The sequence below is a fragment of the Lactuca serriola genome, chromosome 5, assembly GCF_051521515.1.
Source record: "Lactuca serriola cultivar US96UC23 chromosome 5, Lser_US96UC23_V15, whole genome shotgun sequence".
Lineage (NCBI taxonomy): Eukaryota > Viridiplantae > Streptophyta > Magnoliopsida > Asterales > Asteraceae > Lactuca > Lactuca serriola.
Window position 1 is genome coordinate 130,689,537 of NC_136412.1, and position 17,189 is coordinate 130,706,725.

A 17,189-nucleotide genomic window follows, 5' to 3' on the forward strand; every position below is an offset into this window, starting at 1 on the left:
AGATCTATACACATGATGTTCGCTCTCCTTCCCGGAGATTCTGGTTACACGGCGAAGTCACTAGGAAGCGTCGTAGAGGGAAATAGTGTGTCACATTCTATCTAAAGTATTATAATATTAGAATAGATTCAAGAATGAACTGACTCCTGAGTGATTCTTCGTACTAGAGAGAGACAGAGATAGAGAGAGAGAGAGAGAGAGATAGATAGATAGATAGATAGATAGATAGATAGATAGATAGATAGATAGATAGATAGATAGATAGATAGATAGATAGATAGATAGATAGATAGAGAGAGAGAGAGAGATAAATAGAAAGAGAGTAAATAGATAGATAGATAGATAGATAGATAGATAGATAGATAGATAGATAGATAGATAGATAGATAGATAGAGAGAGAGAGATAAAGAGAAAGAGAGTAAATAGAATCTCCTAACTATTCCTATAATAGTTACTAGGGTTCTAGAAACATGAATAATGTAAGGATGCCATTAGTACCCAAAGGCGATGGAATGGCTGAGAGAACTTTTATGTCCATATTGGTATACATGATATATAACTAATATTTAAACAACCTTCGGAAAGATAACCGATACCCCGAAGCCACATCCAAAACAAGGAAAAGGAATCAAAGCGAGTTAGCCTTCCTAAGTCCTTTAAACATTACTTATATAACTATACGTATATGGGCATGCATTTAACAAAATAAAAGCATAACAGAAACTTGGGTAAAAGTTTTAGAAAACTTTATAAGCAAGAATTTTATGACTCGATATCAGTTTATAAAACAAGCTTTTGAAAACGATTTGATAAAAAAGTTTAAGTGAATAAAACCTTTGGAAAAACTTTTAACAAGAAATTACAACTTGATGTCTCTTTAGTAAACAAGCTTTGAAAAACTTTGGATAACCTTTAATAATCTAAAAAGGGATATTCATACTTTAACAAGATTCGAAAACATGACTTGGAAATCTTAAGCTAGATAAAGCAGTTTAACATGCAAAAATCTATTTTGCTATCAGTTATTAATCACATGTGATTTATCTAATAAATGTACAGTTCAACTTGTATTCCCCCCCCCCCATAAAAGCAGTTAAAATCATTTAAAAGGTTGTTTCAGGGGTATGAACTCACCTGTAGCGAGTGGATCGAATGGAAGTGTCGGTTGAGTGCTTGGTGTCAAGTGAAGAGTTGTGCACACTTAATGACCCTAGTATCATATGAAGACATATGTTTACATATAATTAGTTATTACAACATTAATTAAACACATAAAAACATCCTAATGCGTGGAAAAACACTTTGGTCAAGTGCTAGGAGGCTATTGGGTTGCAATAAAGGAGTGTATGGCTTTATACGGAAGTGTATGGTCAAATGACCATGTTTGTTGGAGTTTGCGGCCTAGGGGAGTTTACTCCTGGCTGTAAACTCTCAATTGGCTCACCAAATGGGCCTTAAGACTATTATAACCTAAGTGGTTAAGTGTTCCAAGGCCTAAACAAGAGATTGGGTGACTTTAAGGTCCAAAAATGGTCTTGTGTGGAGTTTACGGCCTGGGGACCACTTCCCCATGAGTTTATGGCTGTAAACTCATGGCATGAAGTGCCATATCGTCGATTCAAGTCCCTAACTTATTGAGTTATAATTCTATTTTAATGTCCAAGGCTAGGTGAGGTGATTAGGGCACATTTTGCACCATTAGAGGGAGTTTACGGCCTAAGAATATCTTGGGCCGTAAACCTTCATTCAACCCTCAAAAACTTTGATGTTCAAGGTCCATAACACTTCAAGGGTATGATCTAAGCTAGTCTCTAAGCACAAGGAAGGAGTTAGGAGCATTTTGGCACCCTTTTTAAGGGTTTACGGCCTAAGAAGTTCTTGGGTCGTAAACACCTTGTTCATGCTATATTGGGTGATTTTAATGCTATATGGACATGAAATAAGTTTTAACACATTCTAGGGTAGGAGAACTTACAGTTTGGGGACAAAACTTGAAGATTCTTGGAAGAATTCGGGTTTTGAAGAGAGAGGGTAGAGAGAGAGAGAGAGAGAGTACCTAAAGTGTGGAAAGAGTGTAAATGAGGTCCATTCAACCCTTATATAGGGTGAGTTTACTGGCCCGGATTTTACCACCTGGATTTTACCGTCGTAAACTCCATCTCATGGAGTTTATGGCATTCTTTTGGTGTTGGGGCTTTAGTGGTTGCTTTTTAACGCTTGTTCCTTAAGTGGGAAAGGCTCGGAATACTAAAGCGGACTTTAAATTGTGCTAAAAGATGGCGGAAATGAATTTGACTTCCAAATGAAGTGATAAAATGTTGAAATTATATATATGAAATATCTGGGGTTGTCACATAAACTGATATATTTGGTTCAAGCATTTAATCAAACACGTTGTCTGCACAACATACCAAATTGATAAGCTCAAAGGAAGAAAAGTGCATATGGAGATGGAGAAATGAAACTAAGTCTACATGATTTTGTACAAAAGAAACAATTATGTAATACAAAATTAAGAATTCCATCAAGAAGTAAGAGAGATGGCACTATGTACATGAAATCGACCAAAAATGAGCAGGAGTACAAACCAAACAATGTTTATGAATAGCTTATAATTTGAAGATCCTTATTGACATTATGGAAAATCGCTTTATCCTTCTTGGTTTCAATCGGAACTTTATTCAAAAAGTTATTAAAACCCATCTTTAACAACAAATTCCACACACTTGAAGCACTTTGTAGAGAGAAAGAATTACAGAAGGAAATACTCAAAAAGATTGATTCAAATAATACAAATACAAAGCACCTGGATTCACCTATAATAGTTAATACAATGATGGAAGAAGGGGCGTTAATGAGACTGAAGACATCGAGAACCCTTACTGATGACAGGAGAAGAGCAAGCAACAATGAAAATGAAACACATAATTTCAGTTTGAGTATATAGAAAGCTAATGAATCGAATTTATAAAAAACATATAAAAGATAAATTATTGTAGAAGATTAGGTTTTAGGAGACGATATGGGGATGGATTTTTTAGGATTGTCCAACAGTTATTGATAGGAGCAAGAGATGTCGGAAGGCCTAGTGGGTAACAAAAATATGGTGTCAATAGTGGCCTGCAAGGTTGTGATGGGGGAGGAGAACCGATATTAGGATGAGAGGAAGGGCTTCACAATCACAATGAGGGGTTTGGGGGAAGACGAGGTTCTAGGAAATCAACAAAAATATATCTGCATCGATTTTCATCCTGATTTATTGGGATTGTGGTGAAGATATCGCTGATTTTATGGGATATATTAATTAAAATGCAAACGCCACAAATGAAATTGAAAATATAGTAGCAAAAGGACGACACATGGCGTAATATTGATTTAAGAGTTTGACACGTTGCATGACATATGGCACAAATATATTAGCACTACTTATTTATTAGAAAGGGATATCTATATATCATTATGTTTTTATTTTGTTTATAATATTAAAGTTTTTTTCTAAAAAAAATAAAAGAAATGAAAACATGTTCTTTGTCTCACGGTTATAAAACAACACATTAAAAAATGATTTATAAATGATTTTCTCCGGTTATATATTCATCTATAAAATATTTTCAAAATATAAGAATTCATCGTAAATAATTGTAAGATATTTACTACTACTTTTGAAACTATGTTTGATTTTTGGTATTAAAATTAATATTATATTTTTTTGGATAGCGTCTTTGACGGTCCGACCCGATAACAAAAAAACTTATCCTATTGATTTTATCACCACATTTAAAATGGACACCTGTGATTTTCAATCCGAGATTCGCCATTGTAATTATACATGATTACAACGGTTGGTGGCAGAAAAGGTGGTAGTGGCAGAGGTAGCGGTGGTATAAGTGATGACGTGGCAGTGGTGGGATCGACTGATGGTAGAGGTGGTGGTAATGGTGACGGTAGTGGCGGTTTTGGCGGTGGGGAAGGTAGTGGAGGTGAAAGGAGCGGGTGACACTACATTGTCATTTATGATTATAATCGCGCCGATACGTCGGAGGGTTAAAGCGACACATATGAAGTATGTGGCTGAGGTTGAATATCAACGTAACCTATATATATATATATATATATATATATATATATATATATATATATATATATACATATATATATATATATATATAGAGAGAGAGAGAGAGAGAGAGAGAGAAGTAGGTAATGCTGAGAATAAAAATATAATACAGATCTTGAGATTCAATCTTAACCACATATTCAACATATGTCGCTCTAACCATCCGGCGTATCGGCATGGTAGGCCTGCTATAATCATAAATTATTATATAGTATCACCCGTTCCTTTCTCCCCCGCCACCATCCGACCACCGCAACCCCCACCTCCACCACAACTACCACCACCTTTGACAACAATCGACCCCACCTCTGCCACCACCACCTCTTCTGCCACCAAACTTTCATAATTATATATAATTGCTCCATCTACAAACAAACATATATGTATAATCAATGATGATTACGCATATGCAAATAAATATGTATAATCATATTTGATTATACCTTTTTTCAATATAGTCATTTACGATTAGGCATAACTCATTGTTGCCGATACACTGAATCGTTAGAGCGGCAAATAAGACATATAGTTGGGGTTAAATCTCAAGATCTCTACTTTTTTTTAATCTCAAGTGACCTGTCCCCTATATATATATATATATATATATATATATATATATATATATATATATATATATATATATATATATATATATATATATTCAAATCATAAAATCAAGCATACTAACATATCGGAGAAAAAAAAAATAGATCATTAAAATTGAATCACGGATCATAAAAATGATCCATGCTTCAATTTTAATAATCCAAAATTTTATATATATATATATATATATATATATATATATATATATATATATATATATATATATATATATATACAAGTCATAAAATCGAGCATACTAACATATCGGAGAAAAAAAATAGATCATTAAAATTGAATCATGGATCATAAAAATAATCCATGCTTCAATTTTAATAATCCAAATTTTTTTTCCAATTTTTTTTATCTCCGATATAGTACTATGCTCGATTTTATGATTTGTATTTTTTTTTATAATTTTTTTAAGGTGTCCTCACGAGTCTTCACCGAAAAAAGAGTCATCACTCGATCCTATCTCATATATATATATATATATATATATATATATATATATATATATATATATATATATATATATATATATATAGAAAAGTTCAATAGATAACCATTATTAATGAAGGAACCAATGAACCAATCCAAATTGTTGAAATTTAAAACGATCAACAGCAGAAAAAAAAAATGATTTTTAGACTTTTACAATTGATGCACATGCATTGGATTATAACAAAACGCACTTCCTTTTTTAGTTTAATTTTTTTAAACCATATTTTTTATCGAAAACAAAAATTGAATATACCATCTTCGTGATTTTTCATCCTCTTTCCATTGAGATCAATATTGATATATAGCAAGTGAATTTTTTTTTAAAAAAAAAAAACTCACTTCGTTTTCTTTGTTTGTTGAAAAGTTAAGGTCTATCTTTTTATAGAAAAAAATTAATCAATATATCAAAATTCATATTTTTGGTACTCTTTAAACATATATTCATATTAATGTTTAAAAAAAATCGAAGTTTCATTTCAAATTCACATTGTGAACCTGTTCAGATTCACATTGTGAATCTGCTCAGATTTACAATGTGAATAATAGTAAGTGAGATTACAATGTGAATTAATTCATTTGTTGATTTTACAAAACTAATTTATGAGTAATGAAAACATTAAAATATTATAAAACTACATGAAATATATTTTGATTCTTATGTAAATTTCACTAAGTTAATTTGTAAATGATCAAAAAGTTGAAATAGTAAGTCAAATTCACATTGTGAAAGTTACAAATTGAAATATTTATAGTTTAGATTCACAGTGTAAATCTGAACTGATCGAGTTTTTACTTTAATCGGTGTTGATGTTTATTATTAGAGTACAAAAAATTAAGAAAAATAGTGGGTTTTTTTTCGAATTTTTTTTATATATCAACATAGATCTCTATAGAAAGATGAAGAAAAATAGTAAACAACGGTATATTCGGTTTTTTTTTTGATAAAAAATGTGGCCTAAAAAATTTAAATGAAAAAAAGAGGTGGGTTTTTCTAAATAAATGGATTTTTTGGTATAATCCTCTATGTGTGCGTTCAATGTATAAGTGTACATTACTTCCTTGGCCATTCATCATTATAATTTCTGACGCTCACGATTTGATTCATTGATTCCTTGTTAATTATTGTTCTCTACTGAACCTCACCCTATATATATATATATATATATATATATATATATATATATATATATATATATATATATATATATATATATATATATATATATATATATATGCTTAGGTTCATTTGAGACCATGCTAATTTTGTGAGACCATGTGACCAAATCTAAAAATAATTTTAAAATAGAAAATCAAAGGTAAAATTCAAAAATTCTTTTTTTTTAATTATTATTTTCGGATTTTTAATTACCTAAAAATTTTTTTAAAAAAAATACCTTTTCTTTTAAAAAAAATACGTGAAATATTCTAATAGAATATTACACTTTAAATATTCTAATGTGATTTTTAGAATGTTAGAATATTCTACTTGATTTGTCAAATATGTAGAATATTCTAATATTCTATTAGAATATGTAAAAAAAATGATTTTTTTTATTTTTTTGGAAAATATAAATTCCGAAAATAATATTTGAAAAAAAAAATTTGAAAATTTTCAATTATTTTGCATTTTAAAAATGTTTTTTTATCTACTAAATGAGTGGTTAGGATTACGTTTTCACGATCATACAAAAATTAGGTCGTCTCAAATGAAACTACCCATATATATATATATATATATATATATATATATATATATATATATATATATATATATATATATATATATATAAACACACGCATACAGTAGGTGTAAAACCCGTGCAATAAACGGGTTTATTAAAAAGATTAAATATCTAAATATAAACAATAAGATTTTTTAAAATAAAATTTTAAAATAACGAATGAATAAACATATTAATTGTAATTTACTATTAAATTTATTATATTTAATACTTTACATATATATGTATATAAGTATTTTGTGTTTTTTTTTAAATTTTAAAAATTGAAAAACCCTAGAAATTTACATGTGGATTTTATATATTTCAAAAATAATATAAAATGACAAGTGTCAAAAACTCATGAGAGATTTGACGAATGGCAAAAAAGTTTTTTTATTTATTAGGGAATATGTGGTTGTCATATACCTAAACTTATATATAGAACCCTCCAAACATTGTAGTTTTGATCCATTTATATTCAAACTAATCATGATATCTCTTTTACTATTTTTCCTTAACCATGTGACTTAATAAATCGATCAAAATTATGTTCTTTTTCTTCATTGTATCTAAGAACTTAAAGCATTAAAAGTTGTGACCATTTAATCAACCCTACTAAAATCTAAATGAAAACTAATAGAATAAAAGATAAAAGAACATGTTTGAACTCAATCAAGCTTTTCACAAAATCATTGGATATAGTTTTCAATTGAAAGACTAAAATGCTTGACTTATAAAAATACTGGTTTTTATTTTCTTTTCAAACTTCAATAATTATTTGCAATGAAAAAAATATATAATTGATCTTTGATTCCATAACTGAACTTAATTCAATGGTATTCTATTAAAACAAAACTAAGAGAAAATGAAATTGGATTTGTTTTGCTTAAGACTACGTCGTTTAAAAGGTTCTATACCTAAGCTTAGGTACATAACAGCCACATATTCCATTTTCCATATATATATATATATATATATATATATATATATATGTGTGTGTGTGTGTGTGTGTGTGTATGTGTGTGTGTGTTCAGGTTCATTTGAGACCATTCGAATTTTGTGAGACCGTGAGACCAAATCCAAAAATAATTTTAAAATGCAAAATAAATGAAAAAATCCAAAATTTCTTTTTTTAAATATTACTTTGGGAACTTGAATTAACTAAAAAAAAATAAAATAAAAATATAATAAAATAAAATCCCATTTTTTTTAAATACGTGAAATATTCTAATAGAATATTATATTGTACATATTCTAAAAAATAACTTTAAAATGCAAAATAAATGGAAAAATCTAAAAAAAAAAATTTTAAATATTATTTTCGGAACTTGAATTAACTACAAATAAATAGAAAAAAATACCGTTTTTTTTTAAATACGTGAAATATTCTAATAGAATATTAGACTGTACATATTCTAAAAAATAATTTCAAAATGCAAAATAAATGGAAAAATCCAAAAATTCTATATATATATATATATATATATATATATATATATATATATATATATATATATATATATATATATATATATATATATATATATATATATATATATCGACAACTTAAGAATCAACTTTAACTTTAAAAAAAAACTTTAACTTTAAAAAATTTACGAAATAAGGGTAAGTTTATATAAAAGAATAATCCATTTTTGGATGTCTTCATCAACTGGTCCTACCATTAACAGCCCAAATGTAAAATATTATGCAACATCAATTAACATTATTTACATTAATATTAATATTAATAATATACTCTTATCATCATACGAATTAAATTAAGAAAAAAACATATTTTTTAGAAGTGCAAACACAGCTAGATTTTATTTTATTCCTAATCAGAACTTGAATCCACCTATGATTGAGAAACGTCTTTCACCAAACATGAACACACTGAAATATAAACTGATTTTTACAAATAAGTTAATACTAAAACGTTTTTATTGGGTTACAAAAGATCTCGATAATTAAAAAGGTTTACATTGGTTAATTTGATATTAAAAACGTATGATATAGTAGGAACTAGTAACTAGGCTTGTGCGTTGCACGGGTCTTGTTTTTTTGTTGGTGTTTAGTACATTAAACTAGATTATAACCCGTATTAAATAATGGGAAATTTATAAGAAAACATAGAATTGTAAACATATATGACATCATAGGAAGCATGACAATTAAAAGTACATTATCATAGATATTTTAAATTCATTAACATACATTACAATAGGTATTTTAACCTCGTAACAATTAAAAGAATAAAAAAAAACTAATAAATCAAAGAGTAATTAATATAAAATATTAAAATAGTCCATTACAAAAAAAACAACTATGTTCGAATCCAAATTAAAATATATATAATCACTAATATCTACTTGACATAGTCAGTGTATGAAAACAAAATTGATTGAAAAAACTTGTTGAGAAGGATGTGCCGGAACCACATACTCGATCGTATTTCCTTTAAAGAAATATAGGATATTGTTTTTATAATCTCATTATTCATGTGCACCTTCATTGTAAGCACTATTTACTTTAACCCACCGATTGTGAATGAAAACCCAAATGGCCCACAAACGATCTCCACTTACAGAGAAATATCCCAATTTTCTGTGAAACTTGATCAGTCTCGATGCATACGGTTTGAAGTCATTAATAGCAGAAGGTGCAAATATGAGTATATGTTCTTCTAAATAAATATCAAATCGCAATATGGTATCATTAGATAATAAGAATTATACGACACCGCCACATGTAACTGCCTCATTAGAAACAGGATAATTAGATGATGGTAACTGGACATTTTGAAACTCTCTACATTGCCATGTAGTAGATGAAAACAATTCTATGTTGTAGTAATCGTAGTCCACTTTTTCCTTTGGCATATCACTACAAATAAAATAAGATATAAGTAAATAATAAAGTAAATTAATAACATAAAATGTACTACATATAAACTCTTATGATGGTTGTGTGTATGACAATCGTATGACCTTGAAATGTAACGGGTTCGAACTGATAACTACCAAAGCAAACTTTGTTGCAGTGTATTTAATACACATAAGCAAATAAAAAAAAAACAAAAAATGCAATACAAAAGAGACATAACATATAACAAAATGTACATTTGTGAGAATTTCTTTGTATTGTCTGAGATGATGGTGTTTTCAAAGCATTCGATGAAGAGGGTGAATGAACTAAAGAGGAAAAATATATATAAAACATTAAATTAAATAAGATATTAAAGGAAAAAGATAGTTACCCAAATTAGATATTATAGACATATATGTATTAAAAAAGATAGTTATACAAATTAGATATTATAGACATATATGTATTAAAAATAAAATGTTAAAAGTTTATATATTGGGAAGTTAAAATTGACGTTATATGATTTAAGAAGTGAATGTAAATATAATATAAAAGAAACTAAGAATACTTTACCTTGATTGGTTAGCTGTGAAAGTGGCGATCTTGAGGAAATAAATGTGGATTGAACATTCGGTTGTATATTATGAGACGAGGTAGCCTTAGGTAATTCAGAAAGGTTTCGAGGAACTCAACAATTAGGTGGTATGAAAAAATTATTTTCTGAAATGAAGATTCGTATCATAAACGGAGGAGAAATATTAAAAAATATTAATAGTACAATAGATAAGCAAATATAAAAACGAAAGTATAATAAGAAAGATGCATAACATATAAGAAACAGTACATTTGTGGGATAATGTTTGTAATGTTGAATGTGATGATGTTTTTAGAGCATTGGATGAAGATGATGCATTCACTAAGAAACAATGGTATGTATATCAAAAACTCAAATGAAATATAAAGAGAAATGAGTTATACAAATTGAACATTATAAACATTTAAGCACTTCAAATATAAACAGAATGCTTAAATATGAATCTTATCATTTGTGATGTCAGACAGTGGTGCTGCTGGGTGAATCATTAGTAACAAACCTTGTAGGTTTTTTCTTTCCCGAAGCATTTGAAATGTCACTCATTTCAATATGTTTGATAGGTTTTACATTCTTGGTTATATATATATATATATATATATATATATATATATATATATATATATATATATATATATAATGATGTGATGATTTCTAACACTTTAAATAAGAGAACTGGATATTTGAAGGGTTTAAATTTAGTAAAAAATAAATATTGCATATAATTAAATAAAGTAATGAAATATTAGTTGGGTTTAAATTAGGTAAAAAATAAAGTCTTCATATAATTATGGAGGGAATAAATGCAGTTTGGAAAAATTGATTTTGATTACATATTCCATGATTTTATTCTGTTACCATATGAAAACGATGCATATTTATGCAAATAAAATTTAAATTTGACTTTAACAAATAAAAGTAGGTGAAATATCATATATAATAGAAGTATAAATTTTCGTGTATATATATATATATATATATATATATATATATATATATATATATATATATATATATATATATATATATATAAATTTGGTAACTGAATATTAGAAGGGTTTAAATTAGATAAAAAGTAAATCATACATATAATTATGGTCGAAAATAAATTAAATATAGAAAAATACATTTTGAATACTTACACTATGATTTTATTCTGTTACCATATGTAAACGATGTATATTTATGTAAATAAAATTTAAATTTCATTTAGACAAATAAAAGTAGGTGAATTAGCATATATAAGAAAAATTATTAATTTGCGTGTGTGTGTGTGTGTATATATATATATATATATATATATATATATATATATAATAAATTTATAAAATCAAATGATTGACGAAAGAAAAAGGAAAGAAAGTATGCATTAAATCAAAAGAGTTTAATAAGTTGAAATTGTCATAACAAAGTATGCATTAAATCAAAAGAGTTTAATAAGTTGAAATTGTCATAACCTCCAATTCTATCATTGTGTACACACCAAATAAAAACTCAATAAAATTTTAAAAACAACCAAAAGATCAATAAACAGACTATTAAAAATGCGACACACAAAAGATTAAAAAGAAAATGTCTATAAATGTATCGAAGATGATATGTAAAATTTTGATGGGCGGCTTCATATTAGTCCAACTTTTCCAACTTTGGGATCTTCAAGGTATCCCGTACAGCACAAGTTTTTGAAGAAGACCACTCCAAAGAGTCAGTGTTGGCATCAGTCTCAATAGGGCGCTTCACCGTACTCGATGATGGTGTTACAGCTTCAAGGTCAACAACATCAAGATTGTCATCATGCACAGAATTAGTATTTTCCTGTAGAAAACAGAAAATAATAAAAATCGATCAAGAAAAAAATAAAACATAACATATTTGCACAAAGTCATGAAAAAATAATGAAAAATATATTGAAGAGAGGGCACAGGGTTTGACTTTGGAAATATATGAGACAGTTAGCAACCTTATTTGGCTTGTTTATAGGAGTACCATTATCATTTATATTATGATGTTGATGATTTGGTGACCATTTAAAAACCTCAACAAGAACCCTTTCATCATCAATTAACTTATGCACAGTGTAAGCACGATAGTTGTTCTGCAGATTGAACATGGATATCTGAACTTTGAAGATAAACTTCTTATTTAGAAGGATTTTGAACTCATCAGGTATCTGTTGTTGCCCTTGATCCTAATTTACATTATAAAATGGTTGGAAAAGTTAAAGAAGAAAAATCATATATGTCGATCATTTAAATAACGGAGATATTTTATCAAACCTTAGCTATTTTTTCCATCAACCATTGGTTCCCATGATGAATAAGATCTTTTACATGACGCTCAAACAATACAAATGAAGAAGACCCACTTTCATCTTGCACACGAACTACTATCATAATCCTAAAAATTATAACATAATACTTATATTTAGCTTGACATACACAATGAAATATATGAAAAAAAGTGAAATACATGCATAGTCAAAGAGATAATAATTACTTACTTTCCAAATACATCCGAGACAAATCCACAACCATCACAGTGAAAAGGGCCAGCATCAACATCATCATCATTTTTAGTAACTTTTTTAGAACAATCACAGCAATGAAATGAATACCAACCATCATCCATATCAAAACCAATGATAGTAGCGATAATGGTTAAACCAACTTCCTCTTCCATATAAAGGATTGAAAGGAATCATATTAAAGTATTATTTCATATCAATAGTACATAGAAAATCAAAACAATAATAGAATGCAGAAACTGTTATATAAAAATGTTAAGTAAACCTCATTAAAATCAGGAATCTCATCAATGTTTTTTTATCTGAAAACGGAGGTAGTAATCCTCTAGATTAGCCACAACAGTATCTGAGTTGAGCTGGGATGTACGGCTAGAAGACTCAACATGGGTATCCAAAGCATTAAGACTACATATACAAAAAAGTGAGGTTATTCAACAAAATAATGATTGGTAAATAACATATTTTAATTTGAACTCCAAAATCTGAGGCATATCATCATTTATATGCAATCTAGACCCAAACAAACAATTACCAACTTGAGGCTGACCTGCAACAAAAAAGTAAAATAATATTGTCAATAATTACTTTGATGTTGAAATGATAATTTGTTGTAAAAAATACTTACCACCCCAAATTTTGAGTTTAGCCAAACGTAGCAGGATAATAACAGGAGCAGTCTCATTATTATGCTGTGAAATGTAAGTATTCAGCTTCATTGCAAAACTGCCCCACAAAGCGACTGCAATTCTCGTACCACTAAAAATGCATGGTGGTTATTAATGAAAGATAAATATAAACAGGGGAATGTGTAATAATAATACGAAATGTGTACCTTAAATCTTGAGCAACCAGATTCATTAACCTTTTCTCTCTTCCATACTCAACAATGACTCGCATGAGATCAGTTGACACAAGTTCAACTAGAAAATCTATGTGTAAAAATGTAATAAATTAGTAATAATAATCCAAATGTGTATTACATTAAATTTGAAGTATAGAAATAAGTTAACTAATAACATAATATACCAAATGCAACACGAGTGTCAAAGTTCCTGGCTAGCAAATCTGGGAAAGAGTTAAAATGATAAGGATCTACTGTATCAACAAAATCAGTGGATACACAAACTCTTGTAGTTTTGTAGAAATTGATTTTATGTTTATGAGGAACAAGCCTGTATTCGTTTTCATTGCTAGCCATAGCGAAGTTACTGATCTCGCGGACAGCTCCTTCATCGAATATGGTTTCAAATATAGGAATAAGATTTTTTTATTGTTGCTTGAATTCTACTTCCCTGTAGGTAAAAATGAAAGATAAAAAAGTGTAAAAAAAATATTAAAAAAAAGGAACAATAAGGGATTTCATTACGCAGACTAAAGTTTATTATTAAAAATAATAAAGTTGATTATTAAAATTATATGAATAGAAGTAAAAAAAGCATAACAAAAATCGAATTTAAATTTTTTTGAATAGAAATAACATAAGAATTTGATAATCTAAAAAATAAAGTGTGTAAAAACAGTACCTCCTGGTCAATTAAAATCATGTCCAGGCTTGGGACCATATTAGGATTGTTTATATAGGTCGGCTTCCAAAGCATGACGACTTTAACACGTATGTTACAAGACTCTTTGGATGCGTTGATTTCAGCAACCTTATCAAAGACGACTTGATCTGCATTGTTAGCTGCCATGGAATACTATTATCTGCAATGGAAGGGGATAATTAGTTAGAGAGAATTTTGATTTGTAATGAAAAAATTGTAGACAATATATTTATAGGGAAAAATAAATTTGGTTAATGCTGATATCACATAAAAATTTTGGAATGTAATACCATTTCCATACTTAAGATATGTTTTATATATGGTATGATATCCGAAATAATATCAATATACGATGTCAAATATAAGTACAAAAATAGATAAAATCATACCATATTCAAGATAATAATTACCATATAAAAAACTGTAAATTTGAAAAGCTTGTAGAATAAGAAAATTATATAATAAATATATAATATTTTCATAAATATGGTATGATATCGAAAATAATATCAATATACCATGTCTAATATATTTATAAAATGCCACTTGTCATAGTTTGTAATTTTAAACTGACACTTCGACAAAATTACTAAAATTCCCCTCATCGATTTTGGAGATGTTAGACCGAAACTTTGCCAGGACTACTAAAACGCCCCTAATCGTATTTGGTGATTTCAGACCGAAACTTTGCCAAAGTTAATAAAATTCCCCTAATCAACTTTTGTAGGCTCCATGTTATTTTTATAGCACAATTTTGACCTGATGCTAAAATTGTCGTATTTTTGTCAATTTGACCTTTCCAAAAACTATCTCATTTTGACCAAAATGTGCTCGCTTTAGTCTATTTTACTTGATATACAAATATCCATTTAACGGAAATACGTTGCTATAAATTGCTTTGAAAATGCTCTTTTCTGCACAATATTTACGTAATGCCAAAAGTTGCTATAAATTGCTCTTAAAACTATATCATTATGTATATGTGTTTGTGTATGGGTCTTTGTTAGTATTCATAATAATGCCCCTCATCGAATTTGGTGATTCAGACTGAAACATAGCCAGGATTACTAAAACGCCCTTAATCGTATTTTGTAATTTCAGACTGAAACTTTGCCAAAATTAATAAAATTGCCCTAATCACCTTTTGTAGGCTCCATGCTATTTTTATAGCACAATTTGATGGCCGCATTTTTGTCAATTTGACATTTCCAAAACCTATCTCATTTTGACCAAAATGTGCTCGCTTTAGTCTATTTTTTTCACCGAAACAAATGTCCATTTAACGGAAATACGTTGCTATAAATTGCTCTGAAAATTGCTCTAAAAACTATATCATTATGTATCTGTGTCTGTGTATGGGTCTTTGTTAGTATTCATAATACTATTTTTCTTATGTTTTCTTAGGGTGTTGTTATTTCTCAATGTGTACAAAATTACCTTCTCGAAAGTTTATTATAATAAACACATCACTAAATGTATATTGCTCCTAATGCATTGTGAACAAAATATAAAAATAAAAGTAAATAAATTTATTTGAATTATATAACTATAATAGGATAGATTTTTCATAGTACATCGTCAAAATAAAACTAAACGAATGTGTGATGCTACAAAAGAAAGTAAAATTACTCCATTGTTTCTACCTCCATATTTCAAGTAACCATTGCTTATTTGAGACCATGTAATGTTTCATCAATTGTATAGACAAATCATATTATACACATAACCTTGCAATACTTCCTCCTTTCTGTCTCTTCCAGAACTCAACAAGTCAGAAAGATCTGCTGTATTCTTAAATTAACAACAAAATAAGACATATATAACAGTAGAAACAAAACAATTATCATTTAAAGACATTAAATGAATGACTATTTACCTGTAAAAGAAGATCATACAACCTCACAAGTTCTTCAGGTTTTGTAATTTTTTCATTTTTTTCATCATGTGGTGAGAAACATCATTCATTTAATCGTGACCTCGCGGTGAGAAATGTCATTATTAAGAGGTGACCTAAGCCAACAATTTTGTATATACTTAAGATGACATTTTAATAAAACGTATTGTTAAGTATAAACTATAGAGTCATGGCACACCATGACAAATTTTTTAGAACCTTGGTTTATGATGATTAGAGCGGCTTGATTAAATTTGAAATCATGAGATATTTAGGGAGGATGTTTATTAACTAAAAAAACTAAAATTTTATTTTCTATTTGTTGAGCATGTTTATTTTTAGAATTTTGAGTTGATATTAGATTATTACTTATTAGGATCTAGCAATTGCAAATTTTAGTTTTCAATTGCCATATTTAGTAGGGATTACATGTTTCAGTTAACAATTGACAAATTTAATATTATTTGAGGTAAATAGCTAAATGTTATGTTATTGTTTATTTATTTATTAGGAAATTCCTATTTCCGGTATCTTATTATTATTTGTCATGAAATATGTAACTGTATAATAAGAAACTATTTAACTTATTAATATTTCCTCTTTTAAGTTTCAAGATTAAAGTAATCAAGGTCCAATTATAGGCAATTAGGCATGATGACAAAAGGTTGGCCAAATCAAATAAATCAACTACACCTAAGGTCAATTAAGTGCTTACAACATCTTAAATTGTCCTATTGAATAGAATAAATTAAGCTATAGCAACAATAATAGTATAGCTTTATAATCATATTTAATTTAATACATTACTTATTTATAAATTT

General features: G+C 28.1%; 1 protein-coding gene across 1 annotated transcript; it reads right to left on the reverse strand.

Annotated features, from left to right (window-relative positions):
* Positions 1–13,217: 13,217 nt before the first annotated feature.
* On the reverse strand, positions 13,218–14,621 carry LOC145049797 (uncharacterized). The gene is made up of 7 exons (XM_078998152.1): positions 14,454–14,621; positions 14,219–14,222; positions 13,957–14,157; positions 13,763–13,859; positions 13,556–13,686; positions 13,405–13,477; positions 13,218–13,335 (listed from the first exon to the last, which is right to left on the reverse strand). The coding sequence occupies exons 1-7, from the start codon at positions 14,619–14,621 to the stop codon at positions 13,218–13,220; spliced, it is 792 nt and encodes a 263-aa protein (XP_078854278.1).
* Between the last annotated feature and the right edge of the window lie 2,568 nt (positions 14,622–17,189).

What these genes read in the sequence shown, in the direction of transcription:
- LOC145049797 (XM_078998152.1), bottom strand. Translation starts at nt 14,621, where the DNA reads ATGGCAGCTAACAATGCAGATCAAGTCGTCTTTGATAAGGTTGCTGAA. An exon ending in TGACACTCGTGTTGCATTTG is followed by an intron (nt 13,860 to 13,956) that starts GTATATTATGTT and finishes TTTTACACATAG; the next exon opens with ATTTTCTAGTTGAACTTGTG. An exon ending in CTGGTTGCTCAAGATTTAAG is followed by an intron (nt 13,687 to 13,762) that starts GTACACATTTCG and finishes ATGCATTTTTAG; the next exon opens with TGGTACGAGAATTGCAGTCG.